General features: G+C 36.9%; 1 protein-coding gene across 1 annotated transcript in view; it reads left to right on the top strand.

Annotated features, from left to right (window-relative positions):
- The window catches only part of Kmt2c (lysine methyltransferase 2C), a 224335-nt gene that overhangs the window by 104454 nt on the left and 102702 nt on the right, over nucleotides 1–17179 (top strand). The window contains exons 9-10 of the mRNA XM_041640535.1: nucleotides 4577–4748; nucleotides 7349–7460. Coding sequence (XP_041496469.1) covers nucleotides 4577–4748; nucleotides 7349–7460 — 284 coding nt within the window. The remainder of the gene's footprint in view (nucleotides 1–4576; nucleotides 4749–7348; nucleotides 7461–17179) is intronic.

Genomic DNA, 17179 nt, shown 5'->3' with positions numbered 1-17179 from the left:
CATGCACTTCTGATGCATCACCAGCAACATAAATCTTACACATGCCCTCAGAAGGATTATTTGGTGTTGCTACATGTGCTTGCTCTTTAACTGCTTTCATTCCTTTTCGTAGTGTTTTTTATTACTCCTATCTTTTACTTCACATTGATGTGTTTCTTTGACAAGATTGTCATGTAGGTGCTACTGAGAAAATAGCACAAAATAAACAAAATAAATAGCATTTCCTTCATAAATGATATCTTGAGTAGTTACAGACAGAGTGAATGCGGGCTATAATTATGTTGGTGATAGAAATGAAATATGAGCAATATAAATAATTTTAGTATATTTGGGAGCATATTTGATGAAAAATATTTGCAATTAATTTTAATATTTTAATTAATCTTATTTAAAATACTAATATTTCAACATATAATTAGTACAAAAAGTTCTTGATACTTGTTTTTTTTTCTTACTATGAATTTGGACTTATGTATTTTATATTTAGTGTGCATCTCCAACCACCAACAGTTCCTACTATGGCAAGTTAAAGTGGTAGAGCAGCAAATGCTAGGCAGTTTTACTGATGAAGCATGTTAGTGTTTCTGGAAAACTAATATAAAGGTAAAATGAATATCTGAATACCACTTGCTTCCCAATTTCTAAAAAAATAGAAGAATCATTTTTAAAAGTGCATAGTTTTTATGGGTACTAGCACTTTTTCTTAATATTAAGAAAAATAACATCCTGTATTAAATGAAACTACACTTTTATTTTTAAATTAATCACTTGTTTTATCAATACACATCTATTTTTAAATTAATCACTTATTTTATTTATTTATTCATCTAGTTTGAGACAAGGTTTCTCTCTGTAGCAGTGCAGGCTGTCCTGGAACTCATAGAGACCTGCCTGTTTCTGCCTCTGCCAGTGCTGGGATTAAAGGCATGCATCACCATGCAGGACTTAATCATTTATTTTAAAAGGCAATTAAGAGCCTTTTAAAAGTGTTCTGAAAAGTAAGCGTTCAAGAGCTGGAGACATGGCTCTGCAGTTAAGAGGTCCTGAGTTCAATTCCTAGCAACCACATGGTGGCTCACAACCATCCATCATGAGATCTGGTGCTCTCTTCTGGCGTGCAGGTGTTCGTGCAGGAGGAGCACTGTATACATAATAAATAAATCTTAAAACAAAAAAGTAAAGTAAGCCTTCAACTTAACTTAAAATACATTTAAATAAGACCTTGATTTGTTCTGGGTTATTGGAGATACAAAGTAGAAAAGTTTATGCTTCATCCTTCAAGGCTTTATTCTGTTGTGTTACAGTTAATATTTTAACAAATTTCTTTCAAGCATACAGGGAAAAGGAACATTCAGTTAAATTCCAACTTTCCTTTTAGGCGAAAAAAGACGTATTGATATTTATGTGTGCTTATATGTAAATTGCAGTACTCACTCTCACTATGCAGCTGAGGCCAACCTTGAAATCCTGATCCTTCTGCTTCCACCTCTCAGGTGCTGAGATTACAAGCATCATTTCCATATGCCATCATTTCCAGCTCCACTGACTGGATCTTTAAAACAATTAAATTGTTTATTTTGCATGCATGTATATGTGTGGCCGGCGTGTACTAAGGTGTTTGTGTGTGAAAGCCAAAGGACAGCTTGTGCTGTGGTTGAGTCTCTCCTTCCACCATGTGGGTTTTAGGGATTTTGTTCAGGACAGCCAATCTGAGCAGCAAGCACTTTTGCCAGTTAAGCCATTCTGCTGGCCAAGCCATCCTACTGTCCCTATCGGGTGGTTCTTAGTTTAAGCAGAACGCATGATTACACTTAGGATTTTGAAATTGTGCTTTGCATATCCAGATGATGATTTAGAGAGAATAGAACCATAAGTAGGAATGATTTTACTTACAAACTATTAAAATACTAAGAAAATATTATGGGCTAAACCAAAGGAAAAATGTATAGAAAATTTAATAGAGCTGGCCAGTGCTGGCTCATGCCTTTAATCTGAGCACTTGGGAGGCAAAGGCAGACAGATCTCTGAGTGGACAACAGAGTGAGTTCAAGGACAGCCAGGCTACCTAGAGACACCCCACCCCCCGTTTGTTTTTTAATAGAAATAATTGGGATCTGGTAAAGTGTACTGAGATAGGGAGATGTAATAGCAAAATGGTATTAAAATACCTGGTTTTATACATTCTTTTGAGGAAAAGAAGTAATTTTAGAACATCTGACTGTTGAGCTGTTGTGTAAGGCTTGTTGATAAAGGGTTGAGGCTTTTGAAAGAAGTCTAGAGTTGATAATGCAATTTTTAGAATATTTTGTCCCCCCCCCTTCCCCCCGGCAGGGTTTCTCTGTAGTCCTGGCTTTCCTGGAACTAGGCTGGCCTCGAACTCACATAGATATGCCTGTGTCTAAGCCCCCTCCCCCAACAAGTGCTGGGTTTAAAGACATGAGCCACCCACTGCCCAGCTTTGAGTATCAGCATTTTATGAACATTGAAGGAGTTTATACAACTATAGGGGGAAGTGTTGAGTTTATAAGGAAAGGTCAAGATAGTTTCTAGGGTAGTCAGTATTCAAAGTGGTTATAAAGATGCAGTTCCCCACAGAATTCTAAAGGGAACCTAAGGGAAATTTTTTTTTAGATGTCAACAAGGCACAGTCTAAAAAGTAGCTGTTGTATTTCATGTGGTTATTGGTAACCTCAGGTACGAGGTGATTGTGTAGCTAGACTTTATGCCGGGTGCAGTCTGCTATTTAAATCTTAGGACCTTTATATTTGCTTCAAGCTAGGAGTAATGCTCACATTTTCAAAAAACTGTAAATAAAAAACTTTAAGTCTATATTACAGGCACTGCTTTGGCTTACAAAACCTATTTACTACATAGTCCTGGGCAGAACAATGTTCTCTCTCTTTTCTAAAATTTAATTATTATCTATTTATTTCTTACAAAACCTATTTACTATATAGTCCTTGGCAAGAAAATGTCTTCTTAAAAATTAATTAAAAAATAATTAACTTTAATTAATTAATTAAAAATTAATCCTTTGAAGAAAAGGAGTATTTTCTTATTTTACATACCAATCCCAGTTCCCACTCCCTCCCCTCCTCAGTCTCACTTCCCTTCCCCTTTCCCCCCACTTTCATTCATTCCTCAAAGAGGGTAAGGCTTCCCATGGGGAGTCAACAAAGTCTAGCACATTGCTTTGAAGCAGGATCAAAGCTATAGCTAGGTTGCACAAGGTATCCTGCAAAAAGAATGGGTTCTAGATAGCCAATACAAGCATTAGGGATAAATTCTGGGCTTACTGCCATTGGCCCCACAGTCTACCCCAGCCATACAGCTGCCATCCACATGCAGAGGACCTAGTTTTGTCTATGCTGGTTCACCCACTGTTAGGCCTGAATCAGTGAGCTCCCATTAGGTTGCATAAGCTGTTTCAGTGGGTACCCCCGTCATGGTCTTGACTCCTTTGCTCATATTGTCACTCCTTCATCTCTTTGATTGGACTCTGGGAGCTCAGCCCAGCACTTTGCTGTGGATCTCTGCATCTGCTTCCATCAGTTGCTGGATAAAAAAGGTGTAAAATGACATTTAAGATAGTCATCAATCAGATTACAGGGCAAGGCCAGTTCAGAAACCCTGTCCACAATTGCTTAGGGTCTTAGCTGGGTCATCCTTGTGGATTCCTGGGAATTTCTCTAGTGCCAGGTTTCTTGCTAGCTCCATAATGGCTCCCTTAATCAAGATATCTCCTTTATTTCTTAGGACAGTGTTCTTGACTTCTGATGTAAGCAAAGGATATTGCTACTCAGTTTCAAGATACTTGACATTCAAAGACAGTAGAAAGTGCATTTAGCCAGAATGGATTAGGATGGCTGGAACAAAGAGAAAACATTGCTCTCTTAAATTTGTTACAAAGGCATATTCACATCATTATTATTGGTGTGCTTTTAAAGTACTTTGTTTCTCTTTCTACATTGTAATTTGTTTACGTTTTATTGTATATTGGGAAAAGCATAATTTATTCATACATTTATTTTTTTGTTTGTTTTAGATAGTAAATGAACTGTTAGCTCTCTTAATTCTTTTTAAATGTGGATTGGTGTAGTCTGTTTTTAGTTAAGAAACATTAATCTAATTGATATTAACATCCTAATTTTGTATTATTTGGTTTTAAGTTTTCAAGTATTTAATATGAATAAAATATTTAAAATATTTATTTTAATGTCTCTGTTGATTCCCCAATCCTCCAGCCCCTTGGTTCTTTCTAATACATGTACTGAATGTCAACCAAATGACCAGCAATGCCATTGGTATTAAAAGTATAAAATTAAATAAGAACTGCGCATGGTCTCAAGTAGATATAAGCAGAAATACTTGCAAAGTTACACGATTTAATTTCATATGGTTAAATTTATATTAAATACACTACAGTGTTTTAAGTGAAACCTTATTCTGACCTGGTATATTTGGGTAGCTTCAAATGTCAGATTTCTATGTAAATTCCCTTCAAGTGATTTTTAAACTGTTAAGAAAACTATTTACTCATAACACAACAATTTCATTGTTTTGCTGTTAATTATAGCAAAGGAAGATGCAAACTGTGCAGTGTGTGACAGCCCAGGAGATCTCTTAGATCAATTCTTTTGTACTACGTGTGGTCAGCACTACCATGGGATGTGCCTGGATATAGCTGTTACTCCATTAAAACGTGCGGGTTGGCAGTGTCCAGAGTGCAAAGTGTGCCAGAACTGCAAGTAAGTTTCTAATTTCAGCTCAAGGGTTTGTATTGAGTTTTAGTGAGACCTGTTAAATATTAAAGGTTTATGAAATATGATAAAAATAATTTATATTACAAGCGATAGTCACACTATCACCATGCCCCATACTACTAGACATTTACTAATGCTTATGTTATTTTGAAATATATCTAAATGGAACTTACCATGCTTACAGTTTGTTAATAAATGATATTATTTTTTTAAATAAAGATTAGAAAAACAAAACTTAGTTTGAGAAACGTTGGGAAGAGATTTATTAGGATAATGAAGCTGTAACTGCAGAAATAAGGTAAAGCTTTGAACCTTCAAATAAGTGTTCTGTTTGAATTTCTGTTTTAGGATGGACAAGTACTACTGACTACTATTTTGATAAAATTTTGATGTTCATTTGAAAGACAATTGCTTCTATTTAGAATAGTTTTTTTTTAAAGCATGGTGTAGAAATTAAGCATTTGGAGTTACCATTTTTTTTTAATCTGTTGTATTTCATCCTTTGACCATTTCTCCCATCTCTTCTGTAATTCTCCCTCTCAACCCATGTGTGTAGCTAGAATGGCAATTTGAAAATGTTGCTTGCATCATCACTCATGCACAAACTCTTGCAAACAGACTATTTTTGTAACCAGGAGAAAGTAAGACCCAGAGTTGCCAGGGTAGGTCCGATTTTCTGGTTATTTCATGAGAACAGTCAGAATCAGTATCATGGAATCATGAAGTCAATCAAACCATTTGCTTTCATATTTTACTAAAATTCAGGAAGAATATTAGTTAACATTTATTTGATAATGTATATGTATACTTAGATTCTTCAGAAGGGTTGTGAGAACTTAAATGATGTATGGCCTCAAGTCTATCCATATAATTGAAGATATCCCAAAAACTTGTAGAGTTTGTTAAACTAACAACCAGAGGCCTTGATGACACATCTTCTTGCTTTTTACTTATCCCTAGGTTTGATTTATAATTTTTCTTTCAACTCTTTTTAAAGTCTCCCCACCCCTCCTTGTGTCTTAATTCTTATGATCTGAGAATCAGTAATGAGTTACTAAGCATCAAGACATTATTTTGCAGAGCATGAGCCCAGTTTGGGTGCAAAAAAAGTGTTTGGAGAAAGGCTTTCAATTGTAATTCATAATTATAACATGATTATTTTTTTCCTTTTTTATTCATTGAGTTTCTAGAATTTCATTTATTATTAGTGGGCATCATGTGCAGAACTTGTGTGTGTGTGTGTGTGTGTGTGTGTGTGTGTGTGTGTTTGCGTTTGCGTGCACATACACACAGATTAGAGGACAGCTCAGTGGTGTTGGTTTTTTCCTTTTACCTTTATGTGGGCTCCAGGGATTGGACTCAGGTGGTTGGGCTTTGCAGCCAGTGCCTTTACCTATTGAGCCATCTTGCCAACCCTTTTTCTTCATTTTACATTTTTATTATTATCATTACTATTTACGGTGGCAGGAGTGGTGTGGGGTGGTGAGTATTAAACCATCTTATTTAGAGGCTTGGGTGGTGCAGGAGAATTGTCTGTATTCTGTCAATCATTGGCCAGGCAGGAAGAATAGGCGGGAAAACCAGATAGGAAGTAGAAAATGATGCAAGGAGAACAGGAGAATTCTGTGAAGGAGGAAGCTGATTCCTCCCACTCCTGCCCAGTCCACCGAAGCAGCAGGATGTGATATGCCCCACTGAAAAAAGGTACTGAGCCACACAACTAACATAGATCAGAAAAATGGGTTAATCAAGATGTGAGAGTTAGCCAGTGAGAGGCTAGAGCTAATGGACCAATCAACTTATAATTTATGGAGACCTGTGTGATTTTATTTGGGGCTTGCCGGCTGTGGGGTACTGGGCAGGACAGAAACCCCCAACTAGCAGGCCCCTTCATGTTACACTTGGGCTTGGGAAGGGTGGAAGAAGGCCAGGTGATTGGAGGTCCTGGGCAGGACAGATCTTCATGGCTTCCCTGGTGCTCTCCTCCACACTCTTTTTTTTTTTTTTTTAAAGCTCTCTTTTCTTTAAAATATTTAGCATTTACTATTATGGACGTTCTAAGCTTTTTGACCCAGCACTTTATTTAAACCTCATAGTAATCTTGGATTTTTCACTGCCATTTTATACCTGAAACTTGATTTGATGGTCACATAGTTAGAAAACCGCAGCATACATAAAAATGACAGATCTGATATCAGACCCAGCCTTCCTCTTTGGTTATGCGCCAGTGTCTTTCCAGATCATCCTGTCAGGATCTGTTCCTTCTTCCTTTCAACACAGCATAGCTAGCAGTTCTCGCTTCCCCTGAAAGATGAATATTAGTGCTTCTAAAAAAGTAATGGTGAAAGGTTGTTGCTGTAGCACCTCCTCCTCTGTAGGGATCTACAATGACTAAGACAATTTAACTGCAGTAGAAAGCTTTAAGTAGGATGACCTTTTGTGTATTCACAAGGGGCTGTCATTCTCATATTCTATACAAAGACAGAAGAGACACTGAGGTTTATGGTCTGTGCAGTTTTAAGAATGACTGTTTTCATGCATACTTATGTGACAACATACCTTTAAAGATAATGCTTATTTTTTAGGCAATCGGGAGAAGATAGCAAAATGCTGGTCTGTGATACATGTGACAAAGGGTATCATACCTTTTGTCTTCAACCTGTTATATCAGTACCAACCAATGGCTGGAAATGCAAAGTAAGTGGTTTCTTAATTTGTTTTTAAATATCCTCTAAATATTGCATAGAGAGCAGACAAATCATACTCCTTTTCAAATTCATTTATTATCATCACCTTTATAAAACATCATATTGAATTTTTGATGTATGATTTATATGTAGAAACTTTGGGTTTCTCTGTGTAACCCTGGTTGTCTTGGAATTCAGTTTGTATACCAGGCTGGTCTCAAACTCAGATCTGCCTGCCTACCTCTGCCACCTGAATGCTAGTATTAAAGGTTTGTGACACCACCACCATCTGGCTGAAACTACATGTTTTCAAAAATCTTTAATAGCATTCTACCATGAAGCCATTGTCATTTTCATTATAATGAGCCTCCCTTTTTTTAAAACTTGGAAAAAAATTCCTGGTACTCCTTGGAAATTCTTTTTTTGGTTATGTACATTTTCTCTGGCTTTCTCCATGTAGTCTTGCTTTTCTCGTTATTGATTACTGTTCATGTTTTAGAAGTTTGTAGGAATGCTTTTATTTAAATAATTTGTATTCTTTGGGAGGGGGTGGCCTTTTTGACTCAATGTAGTTGTTTTTAGATAGAGACACACCTACTTGAATACTTCTTTATTTCCCTTTTTTTGTTTTTAATGAATCACTTGTTGGCAAACATTTGGGTTGTTTATAAATTGGCAGTTTTTAAAATATGGTATGAATTTCTCAACTAATTTATTTGTTTGATGTTTTATGAAAGAACTTTGTTTTATATTGCTCATCAGCATTCCCAGTTTCCTTCTGAAGTAGGAGAATTCTCTTTATGAGGAAACTGAAAACATATTTTAAAATTTATTAACTTTTAGCCGAGAGATAAAACATACTGTGTTTACTTTAGGTACTACCTACCTTAGGCTTCTACAGCTGTAGTCTTTGTACATGCCCCTGTTATGTTGTGTTCATCTGTGCACCTGGGTTAAGTACTTGGAGTCATGCAGTTTTGAGATTCTTACCACCCTGTGTTAGATAATTTAAAATAAGTGGCTACTGACTCTGATATTTATGATTTAGATGCTTTCTAAGTCTCTCTCTCTGTCTGTGAGATAGAATCTTGATCTGCACAAGCTGTCCTGGAAGTCATCAGCCTTCTGCCTCGTGCTGAAAGTACAGTCATGCCCATTACAACAGAGTCTTGGTTTGGGGGGTTTAGATGAGGTCTATAAATATTTTTTTTGTATTATTTAGTTGCTTATATTTTTAGACTTCTTTATTTGATAGGTTACTTTTGAACATCTGTTTTCATAGCCCCCCCCCCTTAATTTTTAATTTTATGAATTTGTGTGATACTCAGCAGTTTTCACCCACATTGACTGTTTTGAACATGGTAATAGAGACAGAAGTTAGCTAAGTATAGAGCTTGTTTTTTGAGGCTTCATCTTATTAAATTTTCTGGACAAATGTACATGGAAACAGTATAGGATGTTTCTTATTCTTTTTGCTCAGGCAGCTTTATTGGACTTGTTAATACTTACATCTGGAGTTTCCATCTCCTTCAGACAAATTTCCAGATTTTTTTCTTTTTCTTTTTCTTTTCTTTCTTAAGCGTCCAAAGGGCCTATTTCTTGAAACTCATTCTGTTTGGGCTTGTGAATGTTGATGGTGTATTTTTGGGTAACAAGCTTGTTGATAGCAGAATGGCCCTTCTTTTTCTTGCTACTGTCTTTGAGAGAGCCATATGCTTTGTGTTGAAGGTGGCAGATTAGGACTTTCCCTTTTCTGTTTTCCTAAGGAAAAAAAAATTCCATGACTGTGTTTATGGTTATTATTTTGTCTGCTTTAGTATGTTTATGACCTGGAGAGGTTTGTTCAATGATGGTCACTTTAAACTTTTTTTGGGAATTTACTAAGCCTTTTTTTTTATTACTGTCTAGAAACTCTGTCACTTGATTGACAACTCTACCTACTTAGGTACTACCTTAAGTTTACTTTAAATTCTCATCTCAGTAAAACGAATTTTTTTCTTGGACGATATTAACAAATTACTACAGATTTTAAAGTTATGTAGACAGTCAAGTCAGTCATTACAGTTCTCCATATTCTTTCTTTGAAATCTTTACTAGCTAATAATAGATTCTAGTTTTATAGTTGCTGAAGACTTAGTGGATAGATAAATATTCCCTTATTTGTAGACAGGAGTTTTCATCTTTCTTCAAAAATGTAGGTATTATTTTAAAAGATTGTGTTGTCTCTGTGACATCACACTATTTATACTTCCTGAAATAACAATTAATTGCCCCTAAAATAATTAAGAAATATTTCTTTCCATTAGGATGTATGACTAAAGAAATTATGTATGACACATCCATATGTCCCCCCCCATTTACTTGAGTTATTGCAGTTTTTTTTGTTTTTTGTTTACTTTTTGTTTTTCAAGATAGAGTTTATCTGTCTAGCCCTCGCTATACTTGAACTCATTCTAAAGACCAGGCAGGCCTCAAACTCACATTCCCCCGAGTGCTGGAATAAAAGCATGCACCACCACCTGGCAGTTATTGTAATATTAATTTAAAAATAAAACCAAATAGAATTTATAAAGTAAACACAATTGAGTAAAAATTAATATAATGTAAGCCGGGCGGTGGTGGCGCACGCCTTTAATCCCAGCACTTGGGAGGCAGAGGCAGGCGGATCTCTGTGAGTTCGAGGCCAGCCTGGTCTACAAGAGCTAGTTCCAGGACAGGCTCCAAAACCACAGAGAAACCCTGTCTCGAAAAACCAAAAAAAAAAAAAACAAACCCAAAAACAAAAAAAAATTAATATAATGTAACAAATTTTATTTGCTGCAAACCTGTCAAGACCAGGTTTAATGGGGAGGTATGTCCTCAGATCCAGGTCTTTGACTTTAACTAATTTGACACAAAGTTTTTGCATGAAAATAATATATAATTAAAATTGTTTTTCACTTAACCAAATAGCAATCACTGTAAAATTGAGAGCTTACTTTCTTTCCAATTCTTTACATTTTATTTGTTTTAAAAAACACACAGCACATACCAAATTGAAATGTGTGCCAGCCAAATTTCAAGCATTTAATAGCCACATGTTTGGGGTAGCTGCCATGTCAGAACACAATTTCAGGCTCTGGTGATTTCCCAAGCACAACATGTTTTTCTACCATGGGAGGCCAATAATTGAAACAGTGGGCACTCCTTTTCTATAGATCATGGGTAATAGGCCAGGTAAATAAGAACATTTAGTGTTAATGTTTCATTCTATCAATTGCAATACTCTGCTGTTTTCAAGAACAAATCAAGGTGATATGCATGGAATCATATCTATTTGATCTGTTTCTCTTTTAAACAAACTGGTTACCTTCTGGAGTTGCAGATGTTAGTTGTTTAGAGGCAGGGCATTTGGTTCCTTGCAGATACAGTGAGCTCCATCAAGGGATCATTTAATCTTGTTTGTTTGTTTATTTTATTTTTTTATTTAATCTTGTTTGTATGAGTTGCACTGGTTCATTTCAAGTACCCCAGAGTGTGTTCATTAGCTAGACCTACATTTATGATGTTATGCAACTCTTTTTTTTTTTTTTTTTTTGGTTTTTCGAGACAGGGTTTCTCTGTGGTTTTGGAGCCTGTCCTGGAACTAGCTCTTGTAGACCAGGCTGGCCTCGAACTCACAGAGATCCACCTGCCTCTGCCTCCTGAGTGCTGGGATTAAAGGCATGCGCCACCACCGCCCGGCTAGTGATGCATCTTTTTCCCCCACAATAAAAAAGAAAATCTCTCTTTGTTCTTATATCTTTCATGGCACCCAGGGTTAGTGCAAATAAATGCAGGCATCCCTGACCCCAGTCATTTAATTTTATTTTCATTTTGATTATCATTTTATTTTATTTATTTTATTAATTTTCCCTCCCTCCCCCCACTGTTCTTTTTCTAGGGTCTTCCTTTTGTAGCTCAGTGTTTCTGCTGCCTCAGCTTCTAGTGCAGAGGATACAAGCGAAAAATGATTCCTAGTTTTATGAATAAGTTCCAGTTCTTAGTTGTTTTGTTTGTTAGTTTTTTTTTTTTTAAATAGAGCTGTCTTCTTTGGTTTTCCTGCAGCCTCATGTTCTTGTCCCATTGGCCCACTAAACAAAGGGCCTCTGGTTTATGTCCTAGCTTTATTGTCCAGTGTACTGTGTGTTTGGCATTTTCCCTATGTTTGAAGGCCTGGAGTGAATCTGAGAAGGTGGCACTTGGAATTGGGGGTGTGGGTTTCCTGGGCTAGGGAGAGTGGTAGAACCCACAGAACAGTAAGAGTTTTCATAAGAGAGAGGGAGTGATGGTCTGTGGAAGAAGGGAGGCACCAAATGTTGTAATGGCATTTCATTTTTATTTTAATAAATAAAGCTTGCCTGAAGTTTAGAGAGTGAAACAGCCACATTGGCCAGCCTTACTGACTAGGCCGCAATAACATACTTTTATTCTCAGTAGCCACACTAGTTTGCCATAGAAACCGGGCGCCTTTCATCCCAGTGGTGCCCACCTTTAATCTCAGCCCTAGAGAGGATTATAAAACGGGAGGAAGCCACTCTGAGACAGTCTCATTCTGAGCTTTCTGGAGGCAGGATCGTAATTTCAGACTGAGGTCGAAGTAAGTGCCAGTGGCTGGCTGCTTTGCTTTTCGGATCTTTAGATTGAACCCCAGTTTCTCTCTATGAGTTTTTAGTAATCATGCTTCAACCAAACTGCCTTGAGCAGGCTTCTTATGTCCTGTTACCCTCTTTGGAACTGCTTTCTAGTGCTTTTCACACTTCTAATTCAGAAAAGCTGAGGGTGCTGATAAGGAAGGTACTTGGGCCTTATGTCTGGTGTCCTCTTGTTGGGGATGATTGGCACCTGGCATTGGAGGCTGCTTGCTATCAAGCATTTTCGAGCGGGCCCCAGTGAGCCCTATTAGGCAATAGCTGGAATGGTGATAAGTGAGAGGTGGAGTGCGGGCAGAAGGGCTCATCACCTGGAGAGCAAGATTTAAGTAACTGTGCTCAGGTGTGGCTGCCTGGAAGGTGGAGCCTGTGGGCTAAAGACCCTGCTCCAGTTTCTTTCCTGCCTGGATGAGAGGCCATTCCATGTTGTCTTGGTAATTCAGCTAAGGAGAAAAAACACACTGCTTTGTGTGTTTATACTCTGGTCTTTGATTCTCTACCTGCCTTACAGCTTTCTGAAATACAAAGGTGAATTCATAATTCTTTTTCTTCCCTTTGTGAAGGAAACATATTCAAGGCTATAAACTTACCTTTGATTATAACTTTGATTGTATCCGAGCCTATTTGTAACTTTGTGTATAAACCTGACCTAATGTACTGAAATGTGTTTACAGTTTAATTGCACTCAGAGTTTAATTGATATAGGATTTTGTTTGGGGGACAGGCACTCACTTGCAGTTCTGGCTGGCTTGGAACTTGGTGTATACTGTGCTGATGGTAAATCTGTAGGTTACCATAGTCTCCTGAGTGCAGGCATTGCAGGCCTGTGGGATGGTGTAGGTTTTTAAGCAAATGCTTTCACACTTGTGATAGTCATTTTTAAAACTGTGATTGTGTTTATTAAATTTCTTGATAGACAAAACTTCATTTTTTGACTAGCAGATTTAAAAATTAACAAAATCAATCACTTCTATTGGTTCTACCAGTTTCTCCTTGTGTTTTTCTCTCTTAACTAAGCAAATATGTTTGGCTTTGACTTAGCAACAGGTTGAGCCACTGTTTTATTTATTAGTGTAAAACTACTCTATCCTGTGCAGTTGTTCCCCACTCCCACCCGCTTTGGACCTTTACACAGTAACATGAAAAAGTATCCTGTTCACCAACTGATTGTTATATTTTAACATCCTTTTACTCTGCAGCCTTCTGTGCCATTTTAAATGTGCATTTAAAATGAGTTAGTAGTTAACTATTTAGATCGATTATAATGAAATTTTTGCTAGATTTAAATTAAACCATAAGGCTTGTTATATTTTTGTTGGTAAAATACATGTCTTACCTTGTATGGTGATAACATACGTGCAAGAGGCTGGGAAATCACCAGTTCCCGTTAACCCCAAATTTATGATACTTTCAATTTTTTGTTTTGTTTTTGAGTCTTTGTTTACCTCTTTTTTTTAAGAAAATCGCAAATTTTCTCAAAGAACTATTCTTTTCACCCTGACATAAACTTTATATTCTAAAACAGGTCCCCCCCCCCCCCCCCCCCCAAGGCTTATGAGGTGGATCAATGGGTAAAGGCACTTGCTTCGCTAACTCCTAGAACCCACATTAAACTGGGAAGGGAGAATCTTTTTTGTAGTATAACCCTCTGTGCACACCCCCCCCCCCAAACCGTGTGCCTGACCACCCAGCCATTCATTCATTTATTTATATTTTAATTGAAAATTTGATTCTTTTTCTGCTCGAGAGCTTTGAGATCTTTATTTTTGATAGTTCTTAAGATGATTTGTTTCCAGGATCTGATAGTAATTCTGTACTGTTTACTTAGTTTATAACTAAAACATTTTGGTTATTGAGATTGTATCGAAGTCCATTTATTTTTAAATATTTAACCATGTTTTGTTTATACTATTTAGAATATAAATGTTTGTTATAAAGAAAATAACTCTTTATTTTCTCTTTAGACATAATAACAGCTAGATAATCTTTGTTTTTTGTTTTTGCTTTTTTTTTTTTTGATACCAAATCATTATGTTCTTTGTTGTTGCTTTTATTATCTTAGTAATTTTCTGTGGTATCTTATGTCTTTCTCAAGGTGTTCTTTGACTTTTCTTTTGTCTTCTTCTCCTTGATTTGATCCCTATCATATTCTGGCATCCTTCTCTATCATGACATTTACACATGGTACTGTTGAATGCATACCTTTTTAAGCTGTTGTTTGAAGGCAAGTAGTTTGACTTCCTTAACTCTGTCTTTATACTGTTGAGTTACCTCATAGGGATACTGGTTTTTAAAGAGTCCACATGATACTCAGCATAAAACCAGTACCAGCTTAGCTGCCGTGGTATTTTTCTCATTGCTGAGAATTGAATCTGGGGACTCGCACACCAGACAAACACTCTGCCACTGCAATGCACACCCTCGTTGCTACCACAGAGATTTCAGTTGGAAGGTTTATCCTTTGAGCCATTTGTAAGATGAACAACTTCTGATACCATTTTTTTTTTTAAAAAAATTCTTTCTCTGTAGTCTTTTGCTATAATCTGTTCGTGCATATAACATTAGAAGGCTCATTGTGTATGGCAAGGAGGTGTTCCGTTTAGGGGGTTCTGGTCTAGAAGAGGTCTTTACCCACTAGCACAGAGCAAGGCAGTCTTCTAATCTTTGCTGTATGTCATTATGTCATAACTCAGGTGAGTTTTCATCCCATCCCATCACCCCCGTCACCCTTGTCCCCGCCCAGAGCTCTCCTTCACGTGAGTTCATTGTTCCGCTCTGTTCACCAGGACCATCTCTTTCACATATTAAAATGATTTATTTATGAAGGCGGTTAGATGCCTCAGAGAGTAAAGGAGCTTCCTGCCAAGCCTGATGAGTTTAATCTAGCAGGAGTGGAGTGAATCCTGCCGGTTGTCTTTTAACCTCTATACATGTGCCCTGGCAAACACATACACACACAATAAACATGAAAACAACTTAAAAAGTTATTACAGAGATTAATTCATGAATTCCTATTTTTGATGACATATTTTATGTAATTATTTTTGTGTTCAAACTGTCATGGATTGATTCTTCAAACTGTCTGCTATGTGTTAGGCTCTCATGTTCGAATACTTCATCACATACATACTAAACTTGTCTTAACATCTCTCCTGCCCCAGTCCTGGAATTGTTCTACTTCAATAAATCACCTGACTGGTGCAATGTCTGCTGAGCATATGTAATGGGGGAATGCTGATCCTGAATGTCTATTTCTGATTCATCCTGCTGAATTTTTTGCCTTCTTCTTTACAAACATTTCTTTCATGGTATGAATTATGAATTCCAGATCATAGATGCTTTCATTTAGTCACTCATTTAAAATGAGTTTGTTTGGGTTTTATTCCCTTTTCTTTTCATAAATTTTTTAAAAATATAATATATAGGATCTTAACATACTTTTCTATAGTCGAAACTTTTATGAAGTGTCTACTGAGAGAACTGTCACTACTTTCTTCTTAGAACTTGTACACTGGTTCTCCTAATCTCTTGTAAGTAACTAACTTCATTGTTTTCCAGGTTTTTTATTTTCCCCCTCTTACACTAAAAGCATATTATAAATAATCTTTTGTATATTATTTTTATGGAAAATAAACTGGAAATTCTTCCTATGAGTTTATAGAAGTGTTTTTAATATGGAAATTATATAAATTCATAGAGATTTTTAAAAAGGCATTTCCACAGCTTTGGTGCTATAGTTTATTTAACCAATGTCTTGTGTTTTCCAGGTGGTTATTGAATATATTGTTATTCAGGTGGTTTCCAGGGTTTCACATTACAGATGCTCCAGAAGTGTGTAACTTTGTGTGTGTGTATGTGTTAGAAATTGTCGCATAAATTCTTAAAAGTAAGATTACTGCCTCTGAAGTGTATGTATGTTTAGTTTTGACTTGTGCATGTTGCTGTGCCAAACACTGAGAGAGCTGCTGCTGTAGCTGCATTTGTCCCCATAGGGTCTTTTTCAAATATTGAATATTGGCCTCACATGGTTGAAAGATGACATCTCAGTGCACTTTCATTCTTCATCTCTTTCATGAAGAAAGATGATAATTTATTTTATTATTTGTTTAGCTCTTTTGGTTTTTGCCTCTGTATTTGGTTTGTTTGTAAACATTTTGATGCTTTCAAGAGATCTTAATAAACTAGAGACATACAGGCTATTACCATGCACTGTTTGATGTGCATGTTTTTCTTAATTTGTGAGTATGTTTTTTGACTTATTGTTTGACCATTCAAATGATTTACTTATTGAGACCGTATCACTGTGTAGTCCTGACTGTTTTAGTTCCTAGGCTACCAAGGAGTCAATGGATAAATAGCATTGCACAATGGTGGGATCAGGAGCCATGTTTTATAGAAACCACTCACTGCTTCTTCTCTCCCTTTCTTGTTGAAGCAGTGCTTTGAGGATGTCATAAAATGCATCTCAGTCATGTTCACTCCATTTCTCCAGTGCTTCCCACATCTGTTCCACTTCCCTACACCCAACACACACACTCTCTCTGTCTCTCTCTTTAGCCAGAAGAGTCTAGCGTACTGTTTATAAATTCTTGGATGTATGGCTTTCCACTGGAGTATAGTCAGCTTCAAATGGAGCCACTACAGTTGACTTGCAGTTTCTCGGCTTTAGGTATATTTGTTACCTTGGTCATCTGAATCCAGTCCAGCCTCTTTCAGACTTGTATTCCAGGTCTTTTGTGCAGAAGTATGCTATGTTCTAGCGGACAATGAGGACTGCTGAGAAGTCAGGATCAATGACACTGGGTTTTGTTCCTACTGCACGTACTGGCTTTGTAGGAGCCTAGGCAGTTTGGATGCTCACCTTACTAGACCTGGAAGGAGGTGGGAGGTCCTTGGACTTCCCACAAGGCAGGGAACCCGGACTGCTCTTTGGGCTGATGAGGGAGGGGGACTTGATTGGGAGAGGGGGAGAGATATGGGAGGCGGTGGAGGGGAGGAGACAGAAATCTTAAATAAATAAATAAATAAATAGAAAGAAAGAAAACAACATTAAAAAAAA

This window comes from Microtus oregoni, unplaced genomic scaffold (genome assembly GCF_018167655.1).
Source record: "Microtus oregoni isolate MIOR12 unplaced genomic scaffold, Mior012 000064F_ref0000363, whole genome shotgun sequence".
Lineage (NCBI taxonomy): Eukaryota > Metazoa > Chordata > Mammalia > Rodentia > Cricetidae > Microtus > Microtus oregoni.
Note: the sequence above shows the minus strand (reverse complement) of the source record. Positions and strands in the feature narration are given on the sequence as shown.